General features: G+C 47.0%; 1 protein-coding gene across 3 annotated transcripts in view; it reads left to right on the top strand.

The window, feature by feature from the left end:
* Positions 1–10,951, top strand: part of hivep1 (HIVEP zinc finger 1) — a 37,310-nt gene that overhangs the window by 14,497 nt on the left and 11,862 nt on the right. For all 3 annotated transcript variants that reach the window (XM_028963412.1, XM_028963410.1, XM_028963411.1), the window contains exon 3: positions 9,805–9,858. In XM_028963412.1, coding sequence (XP_028819245.1) covers positions 9,805–9,858 — 54 coding nt within the window. The remainder of the gene's footprint in view (positions 1–9,804; positions 9,859–10,951) is intronic.

The raw sequence follows: 10,951 nt of genomic DNA, 5'->3' as shown, positions 1-10,951 counted from the left end.
TTTCTGGGCGGCTATTTGTGCAAATGCCCTTAGATTACATGCAATCTGAGCACTGAATTGTACCAGTTAAACCCAGACGAGGTTCAATAATAATTGAAGGCAATGAAATGAAATATCTGAAATATTATGCTCAAGGTTGATGGTTATTGACCACTCTTTTGCACTTCTGTGTAATTGCATTGTCTCAAATGAACACAAATATCAGTGTGAGGAGGTACCAGGCGTTTGGTCTGCCGCACGTTCAGAGGCAGTCAAATAAACGCTGGATCCAGCACCTTCACGCCGTCCATTTCTGTCGATACACCGGCGAACGTTAAACGGCGTCAAGCTAACTCAGCCACAAACCGCAGCAAAGACGCGTATGGCGTCTATAAGGCCGTTCATTTAGAATGCTACACAACTGTCAAAGTCAGACCGGGTTCGTACTACCGTCATGCCCCTTAGTCTTGGGTTATAAGAAATGATACATGGGTGTGGAGAGGAAGTGGGGCTGTTACACCCACGAGGCCAACTTTTATTTACAGTGAGGCTATTGTGGACAATAACAAGCCGAACCAACACTATGAGCAGCACAGCTCACCAACATCAGATCAGCGTAAAGAAAGGGGTGGTCCAGAATAATGCCTTCCTCCATCGCCACTCCCGAAAGTGTAAGGACCTATCAGACCCCGGGGACCTGCCAAACACTTTTTGAAGTCTTGTTATATAGGTGGTGGCGGGGCAGTCATCAGACAGTACGCTCGAACAGGCACACAGAAACACATGGGAGTGTACGTCACCTTTCACCGCTGCCTGGGCCGTTGGGTGTCTAAATAATGTTAAGTGATGAAAAAAAAGACAATGAGGTGACCCTTTCTTGAAACAAATTTAAACCTATGTACTTGGTTTGCAACTATTTAACCCCCCCCCCCCCCCCCCCCCCCCCCCCCCCCCATATAATTAGCCTAATAAGCCTCAAATGAAATTTTCCACTTTGCAATAGAACCCGTTACTAATGTTTTTTTTTTAATGTGTCTGGTGTTTGATTGGCGCTTGATTCATTCTCTCAGGAAAGTGAATCACCTCAAAGGCTCTCGGACTCGTTTCAATGTGTGCTCTTTGAGTTCTTTTGATGATGGCTACGTTTGACACAAGCGCCACGACGTTGCCTGCAGAGGAAAGATTCTTTTAAAAAAAATCGCCTGAATGGAAATGGAGGGAAGACTGGCAATTTTTTTTTTCTGCTCTCCCACACTCCCTTGCCACTTCGTTGTCCCTTTGTCATATGCAAAGGGAGCCCCTTTGGAACACGGCGAGAAAAGCAGGATGTGGGCACGTTGAAGGACGTGGCCCATGTTGCCAAGTTGGACAGATCGACACTAAATAGATGTCATTGAACCGATTTTAGCTGTCGTTCAACATTTGCGTTTCCTCTATGTAATAATGTAATATTGAGCTTCATGATCTCTTTTATGTTCTTTTTTGTTTTAATGAAAAATAATTTTAAAATAATTTAAATAAATAAACTTGCCTTATTAATTAGTGGGTGTTTTTGTTGGAACATGCTGACATCATACCACAGGAGAAGGGGTTCGGAATTCACCCCCCCCCTCAAAAAAAAAAAAAAAAAAAAAAAAGAAACGGTCTGGGTGGGGAATAATCCCTGGGCCTGAAAGGTAGCTGAGGTAGCCATGGCGACGGTTATGGGTGATCTCATGGATGCGCTTGTGTGGGCCGCTGCAGATTCGCGGTAAATAGTGCAGGTCTGCTGAACTTGTTTGGTAACGCTACCGCATTGGTACACGGCCTTTTAAAAACATCACAGTGCTTGTTGGCGTGTGCAATTACAGAATCGCAGCGCGTTTTTCTCTTGTGTTGCGTGCATTACTGTGGCAGTGCCTTTTTAAAGCTGCTAATTCTCACCCACTGTGGTTCCAGTGTTTATGTAACAGCCATGAGCTGGAGTTTACCCAGTTTAGAGCAATGCGCTCATCCTCTTTCCCGAACACTGACGCCGTCCCTTTAAATAACAAGCCGAGGCATCTTTAGCCCGGACCCCACCCCTCACAGGCACCCTCATAGCTTTTTCTTTATAGTCGGGTGCATGGGTCGTGAATAAATCTGCTCGAACGAAGACGATGCGTTGCATTTGGCCTCACGACGCTCCGGTTCAAATGAGGTGAATTGGAAAAATGACATAAAGAGCTAAATAAATTCATCTGGCTGCCAATGCCCTCCGCCAAACAAATGTAAACAGTGTCAAGTGGCAGCCAGGAAAATGATGTCGATGGATGACACAGTTGCACGTTTCAGTTTATAGGTAATGCCTAAATAGCAGTGACGTGACCTTTGTGCAAAATCAAAATAAAGCCTGATGTCCTTTTCACCAGACACCTTTAATATTAAAACACTCTATTAAAATGTCATAATTTCAAGTAATTTGCTACTGTATAGATGGCATTGTGATTTATCGTTTACAGATGTATAGCTATTTTATTGTATTGCACAATATTAGCCGTGTATGGGATGATTTTTGAAAACTCGCCTGAAGGGAATGAATAAAAGCATCACAACGCACGTTCTCCGATTATGTAACAGCAGTTTTGGGTATTAAGGCCAGTCAGTGGAAAAATTTGACCCAGTGTCATATGACACCCTGGGCATGAAAAAGCAACGATCATCGAGAAGAGAAGAGAGCAAGAAACACACTGGCTGAGCTGAGTTGCTTGATCTTGAAATAGGGCCCGGCCTCAAAAACAGACCCCTGTTCAGCAGAGACCCTTGCAGGTTTTATTTGTGAAAGACGGACCCTGGCCAAGGCCGTCTATTGAGTCGGGACTTCCACAGACCGCGGCTGGCACGCCGCACTTCGGACCTCCTTCCTGTGCCCCCCTGGCGCTCTGGCGAGGACCACAAGCTTTCAGCCGGCTGGAGCCGAGGCGCCCTGGGGCACACGAGGCACGGCGGTGATGTCACTGCTTTGTTTGGTCAAGCCCGGCGCTTCCTGTCCCGACAGGGATTCCCCTCAGCCCCGTGGCGTTCTTTGCCGTTTTACTGCCAGGCCACGCCCACTCCGAGACGGCTGGCTGCTGACTGGTGGATACTTCGCAGGGCTCGCAGCTGAAACTGGTTTGAAGTTCTGTGCAAAAGTGCTCGCAATTTATGTAAATGACGGCAATGTAATATAACGGCAATGCAGTGGGAACACATTTTTTAATACTTTATTCTTATATAAGTCTCTTGTCTGTTTTCAATATTGTAAAAACTGGATTAAAACTTTCTCTGTACAAGTTTCTTGCAATCAGACCGAATTCAGCTGGTTTTGTTCCGTCACCCGTCGGCACAGAATTTATTTCGCTTTGAAAAGACTCTCGGGGCCGACTTGTTATTTAGTGCCACCGTACTGATGACAGGGGGTGATGAAACAGGAAGTGACAGGCCTCGGCCTGACATCTGTCACTGAGAGCTGCAGTAAGTGGACGTTCATCACTGAGAGGGACGAAGGTTGGTCTTTTTTTTTTTTTTTTTTTGCCAGTCCTCATTCTTCACTGCTGATTTTAATCATTTTGATGCTTTTAGAGGTCTTGTGATTTCTACCCTCGCCATCGGAACTGCGGTGCTCAGGTGAAAGAAGGCTTTAGGTCGGGTATGTGGGTGTTTGCTTCCTCTGAAGACTGATTTCTGTGTGAAGGACTTGTCCGAATGGACCTTGGAGGTGACTGACAGACGCGTCGCGCCGGGAGACGCGTGGCTTTATTGCTTTCAGTTGGTCCTGTAGCCGGACCACGGCTTTGTGCATTTTTAGGGTTAAAGAAACGCTGGTTTTGCTGGGTCGTTGCTGAGGAGGAATCGGTTCTGTATCGAAGCCCACGAGCCGAAAAGGGAACTTGCGCGTTTTTTATCCGAACTTAAGATGACACGGTTTCACTTCGGTTTTTAGACACAGCGCTGCACCCACCACTAGGTGATTATTAAAATGCCCCCAATATAAGACTTCATTTTTTTTGGTCTAGACTTCGAATGTAAGACCAGATGCGTTATGGAAATGAAGGCATACAAGCTGTGCTTTAGCAGTTTTTAACCAGCAAGGAACCTGCGGAGAACAGCCGCGGGTGCGCAGGGAGGGATCCCGCACTCACAACGACAACAGAAGGAAAGGGTCGGACGTAAATGTCTCTTAAAGAGCGACCTGATTTCACCTGTCCGGCGTGTCCGGCCTCGGCGACCAAAAAGGCGGCAGGAATTAGCAGCGTTTGTCGCGCCCACCCTGGTCGAGCGCTCGCTACATGCAGGAAAACCCACGCAGTCTCGGCCTGCATCAACCGCCAGTCTGCAGCTCCTCCCGCCCACGTCTTCCTGCGGGGGCTGCCTATTTTCTTCTTCTTCTTCTATCTGTGTGTGTGTGTGTGTGTGTGTGTGTACACAACAGCGACAGTAAATGACTGCGCTTTTGCGAGGGGTGCATGATTTATGAACGTGCCACCCGTTCCTCTCCTCCTCCCCTCCTCTCATCCCATATCGGCGGCGTGTGAATGTGATTATAACCCGGGCGTTCGCCCTCCCGAGTGGGCGTGATGTCTGAATCCATCCTCGCCTCCTCTCTCGCCCGATGTGTCTGCAGAGGCAAACAAATCGTTCTGCAGGTAATGCAGGGATGGGCATCATTTTTGACAGCTTTAACTATATGTGTGTGTGTATATGTATGTATGTATGTATATATATATATATATATACATACATACAGAGAGAGAGAGAGACAGAGAGAGACAGAGACTTCCCTGGACCTGGCTTGGCTGCTGTCCTTGACCCGGTGTACGTGCATGGGACGTACTGACTGATCACACTCTGCTGATATGTGCTAGTGTTGCACTTTTATGTTACCATTACTGACGAAATACACAATTTGACAGCTTTCACAGCGCTGTGCGTGTTACATGTGCGGTGCAGACGCCTCGCCGCTTTCCGTCATACTTTATATTTATATTTCAGATGTTTTCAACAGTTTTAAAAAGTCTGCTCGTAGTCGGACAACGTTAGAGATGTTACATGTTAGAGGAACTATACTATACTATACTACTATAGGGAGGTAGTAGCCTAGTGGGTAACACACTCGCCTATGAACCAGAAGACCCGGGTTCGAATCCCACTTACTACCATTGTGTCCCTGAGCAAGACACTTAACCCTAAGTTGCTCCAGGGGAGGAATGTCCCTGTAACTACTGATTGTAAGTTGCTCTGGATAAGGGTGTCTGGTAAATGCTGTAAATGTAAATGTAGGAACCATCCTAGAATAAGAAGAGCGCTGCTGTGGGACGCCATTGGCCTGCTCTGCTCATGCAGCCTGGAGCGTTCAGGGAAAGCGGCTCTCCTGACTACCGCTGCGGTCGCGGACCGGCCCCTCCCAAACAAACCCCGCCGGTTGGCCGCCTCAAGGCTCCCGGGGTGGAGATGTGCTGAGCGGGCGCTCTGTGTGACAGGAGATTATGATAGACCGCTGGAGCTGCTTGGTAATGGGAGCATCATGACTGTGTCAGACCTGCTGGGAAATCCTCTGCATACGGAGTGTGTGTGTTTTCAGATTAGCTTCCTCTTTTTTTTCTCTCCACCCTCTCTGTGAACTACCGGTTTTGGCCAGTACCAACACTTGACACATTTTCCCCCAATATTTTTGTAGGGTTAGCGCTCCGGTTAACCCCTGAGCTACCGATGAAGGCCTCGTGCCCCACGCATGCACTCGTCGAACCTTGTGCTGTGTGAACGTGGTGTTCATCTCTGCGACCACCAAGCGGGCTCATCAGATGTCATGAATGGACACCTCGGGCGAGGTCCTCGGAGTCCGCGCCGCCGTCGCTGAATGCGGCTGTGAACCAAACAGAGGAAAGAAACGTAGCGCTTACGTGGCGAGTCGGCGTGACTCGTGGCCAGTGCAACTTACAGGATCCGTTTGAATTTGTCGAGAAACTTTTGATAAACGACAACGTGACTTAAAAAACCCGGGTAAGAAGCAGTATGCAGTAATAAAACATGACGTCAGAGGATTACAAATACAAAAGCAGTACAAAAATAACAATCCTACCAATAATACTGCCAATTACAAATATATATTACAGTAGCAGCACTAATTTTTTATGAATATGACATCAGTACCATCAGTGCATATCAAAAAAATGCTTCTTACAAAATATTCTATTTGCATGTGTAATGAATAAAGTGTATATGATAGTTAACCCTTTGGAATTACATTTAAAGTTTAAAATTCTGGTGTTTGTTGCAATAGTGCACTAGTATGCATGACCACATCAATCATTTCTGAAGGTGTATTGCAGTATTGAGTTATTGTTCCACCATTGAAATATTTTCTTAGAAAAATACAGACGTCTGTTCCCCTTTGCTGAGATAACCCCACAGCGTTTGCAGCCGAAACCGGCGCATTTCCACTGTCCACACTGGGAGATACGGGACTTATCTGTGAATTCGATGTGCACGCAGATGATAAAAGTCTTCGGCGCGTAGGGCTTCTGTGAATCAATGCCGACTTGTGCGGTGGCGTTATGTGATCAAAGTCTGCTTAGTGTAATCCACTGTGTATACTGTGTACAAAACCAAACTGTGTATTTTTAGCGAATATATAGAGATTTTTTTTTCTTTGGGGGGGGGTCGTATGCACGATGGTGAGTGTGGGCAGGTGTACGTCCCACATCTGTGTCTGCAAGAGGTGGTCTCGCATGCTGGCGTTGTGTAACCAAGCCCCCTCCCCTCGTCGGCTGCGTTGAAAGCCGAGCCCTTGTCCGCTCGAATTGCACCTCCGCTGTGCATCGACGCGTCCCTCGCTCGCTAACACTGCCCCCCTCGCGCCTAGAATCCCCCCCGTCGGTAGGCCGCCGGGTTCTGACCGCCTCCTTCCAGACTTACGAGCTGGATTCCGCCTCTCGTCGTGTCTTAAGGACATGTCACACTGCGACTTTGACCCTATGCTGTCAAAATGGCGTCTGCGCTACGTGCTAACTGCGCTACGTGAGGGCTTGCAGCTTGCACAGGCCTCCTCAGAAAGAACAGGACATCGGGATGACGCTGTCTTTTCTCGAGGATTTGCTCATACACACACACACACACGCACACACGGAAACTTTCACTGCTAGCTTGTGCAGAGAGATGTGCACGGGTTTACCATTCGTTTCACACCGCAGTCGAGCTGTGGATTGGGCAGTGACCGCATGCTCTCGGGTGGGGTCTGTTAGTACGGTGCAGCCATGGAGACCTGGTCAGCAACTGCAGGATCGCGAAACACGATGCGTGTCTCACTGGAGCTCTGCACTATTGCGCTTTGCGATTATGAACCCGTGCTCGTACTCGTCACTGTCACCGCGTGGCCTGTTTCGAAGGCAGCCGGTTGGCCTAATATGATAATGGATTTAGGCCATTGTCCTCTTAGAAGTGCTGGTTGCGAAATGCGGCTTGAGTCCGTGCTGAGTCATAGCGGCCCGGCGGGGAGGCCGGTGACCTGGAGCAGCGTGAGCTCACGTGAAGCGGCATGCGGACCCCGTCACCTCGGCCCCCACGGAGGCGCTGGCAATCGACCCCTACCCTTGCCACGGCTCAATATGAATTCCTGGTTGTCATGGCAATGCGGCTGAGGAGATTCTCAGCCCACGCCTCTCCAGGATTTTAATTGATATGCTTTCTGCCCACCTTTTGGTCCACCCACCCGCACTTCAGTAAGATATGGCCATGTTGGGGTCTTCTAAAGATTTATCTATTTATACAGTCAACCTTACGCTAGTAATCAAGCCTCATGCTCGGCGCATAGTGCTGCGCTTAGAGCCAGTTGGAAAGTAGTGCCCTTATGTGTCTGGTGTCTGGTCACATGATCAATTATTCCAACACACAGTTACATGATTTACATTTACAGCATTTATCAGACGCCCTTATCCAGAGCGACTTATAGTCAGTAGTTACATGGACAGTCCCCCCCCTTGAGACACAAATTTTTACGTGCCTTGCTCAGGGACACAATGGTAGTAAGTGGGATTTGAACCTGGGTCTTCTGGTTCATAGGCAAGTGTGTTGCCCACTAGGCTACTACTACCACCATGATGTGCTTAAATGCTAATTATGTTACAAAAAAAAACTACGACAATTATTGTTGTTTTTCATTTTTTTATTTTTTTTTATTCATCATGCAGAACCTTTTCCTGCCCAAGGGGTTAAGACCATTTGGAACTTCAGACAATATTGTGTCACATTGACAGAGGAGTCAGGGCCAAGCTGAGGTCAGGCAAGGGTTAATGCTTGTTACGCCCATTCGGAAAGCACCTAGTCACTAAGGTTTTAGCTGCATGTTTTTTTATTTATTTTTTTAAATATGAATTTATTTCACACTGGTCCACCTCAGGTACGACATTTGAAAATGCACGTGCATGAAAAACGTCGTTTACCCACCAATAAAAGACGTGGTCCTCATGATGGCCATGTCAAAGCACACGTCATAAAACCTTCCAGGGCAAGTGGCCGGGTTCCTTTAATAACCAGGGCAGCGTAATAATAACATAAGACCTGGAAGCATAATGAAGGAAATACCCAGCCCTGCAATCATTCCCCGCTGTCTTAATAACCCCACTGTTTCCAAAAGGAATATTCAGGATTTAATGCTGTCTCATTCAGTTATAGTTACTGCGTTGTGCTTTTATGCGTTGGCTGTTTTTTCAGCGGGGCTCGAGTGGGTTTTTTTTTTTTTTTTTTTTTAGGTAATTGATGCAGCCGAGGTGCAACGTGTTTTCAAGACCTTATATTATGGGAAGCAGTTAAAGCCGTTGCGATGCACAAAAAAAAACACCATGATGATGCAAAATTCTCTAAGCCATTGCAGGAAAATTCCCCTGACCAGTGTTTATTTTCTTACTTTCGGAACTGAGGGGGTTGTGGTTTAGGCATAGAGGGAGGGTGGGGTGCCGGACGGCCTTTCTGGAGACGAACCAAGCGCCGCCGTGCTTTTTGACACTGCATCACCCGACGCGGCGCGCCAACGTCCGAACGGACCGGCAGAATGTCACCACAGAATGTATTAATAACTTACAAAATAAACTTACGACCGAACCGTTACATGAGCTGTGTAGGTAATGCTATTAAATAAATGCATTTGCCACTGTGTGCAAATCATTGGAGCGCCATACAGTTCCGACCCATGCAGGCACAAAGAACGTATTGGCGGTCGGGGTTGGCGTTATGTAATGCTGTGTGTGTGTGTGTTATTTGTGGGGTGTTGCTGGCTGAGTGGAGCTCAGGGTGTGGTTTCAGCAGATGCTTGTTCCTCAACGTGGACACAGCCTCCAGTGCAACACCCCACGTCCCCGAACACCCCAAGGTCTAAGTTTACTTTATTTTACCGACTAAATCCCTCAAAATACCACCGTTACGTTCTTTTTTTTTTTTTTTTTTTTATTTGCGAGTTTGTGCCGACTTCTTCAGAATTTGAATGCTAAATTAACAGATTTGAATAGTCACGGGTTCATGCTCTATTTGTTCCAAGCTTGCACGGCACTGGCAAGTAATCCTTGCGTAATAATTAATTACAGTAAACCGGTGCACGCTCATATGTACCACCCTCCCACACATCTGTATGGGTGGTAATGTGAACCTGTGGGAGGAAGAGCTATTTGAATAGAGCGCCTGTCCGGGTGAGACGTTGCCTTCTAATTTCATATAGCGTGATAGGTTTTATAGAACATCTCAAGATGGTCTGGAACACTAATCGAATGCATAGACACTATTAATTACTCATTATATAGAATTACTCATCCAAAGGTCTCCTGTTCTGTTCCGTTCCAGACAAAATTGAAGAGGCGCAGAAGGAACTCAAAGACCCCAAAGGCTCACAGAAAGGTAAGCTGAGAGATTCCCGCCGGCGGAATGATGACTGAAGTGCGGTTGCAAGTAGGTTGTGGAATGCGTTCCCTCCTGCGCTGCTTCCGTGTACTGCAGGGTGCTGCACGTACCTGTTCCCTGGCCACAGGTTAGTCACCGGGAGGGATGTTGAGTCAATCGTTAGGCAGCTTTCTGGATTTCCTCAGGTTTGGTTTATGAAAGTGCTAGTTTTCTTTCTTTTTTTTTAACAGAGGTTAATGAAGGGATAACTACAGTGAGAAATCATTCTCAGAGGAATTTGTACACTTGCTGATGAAGACTAGAGAACAGGGAGGACCTAAAAGGAGATGAAAGATTCCTGTGTCTTGTCTTAGCCGTTTCCCTTATAATGAATACAGACCCCGTTATTTGTTTATTTTTTGCACGGCAGTAGTAGCTCATTGGGCAGGAAAAAGAAGGCGAGGGCATTGTTTTCACGCCGCTTCGTAGCTTAACCAAGCTTGAAATTTCCAGCCCCACCCACTGACTGCTCGATCCCTTGCTGAGGGCCGCTGCAGTGTGTGGCCCCGTAGCCGGGGGTGTGCTACTCTGCGTGGGCGACTTGGTGGGTCTTAGCTGGAGTCATTAGAAATCTTGGAGTGTGCCACCATTTTGGTGTGTGTGTGTGTGAGTTTCTGAGATTTTTTTTTTTTTCCTCCACCCTAACAGCCTGTCGCTTACAGTACAGTCAGGTTTCAGTCGGTCTTGGCTGTTTTATTAAAATGTGAAGCAGACATTTTGTTTATACGCTTGTTTTATATGCATGTCACTCTTGCATGTGTTTGCAAAAGTCTCAACATTCGCAGGAACCGTTCTCCATTTTCTGCCAGTGCACTTATAAACGCTTACTGTTTCTATTAAAACGTTGGCCCTATAGCAGCTAATGTTCCTAATGGACAAAACTGTTAAGAAAATTTGATGAGAGAGAGTGAGAAAAAGTGTTGCTATGGTAAAATACCCACAGCCCCTTCTTGAACGATGACCCAATAGTGAGGTGTTCTGTGAAGAATGTGGCACATGGAAACGGTGTAATTTGATCGTCGACTGTTAACCCCAGAGCTGACCTGAAATG

Source organism: Denticeps clupeoides, chromosome 20 (assembly GCF_900700375.1).
Source record: "Denticeps clupeoides chromosome 20, fDenClu1.1, whole genome shotgun sequence".
Taxonomy (NCBI): domain Eukaryota; kingdom Metazoa; phylum Chordata; class Actinopteri; order Clupeiformes; family Denticipitidae; genus Denticeps; species Denticeps clupeoides.
Note: the sequence above shows the minus strand (reverse complement) of the source record. Positions and strands in the feature narration are given on the sequence as shown.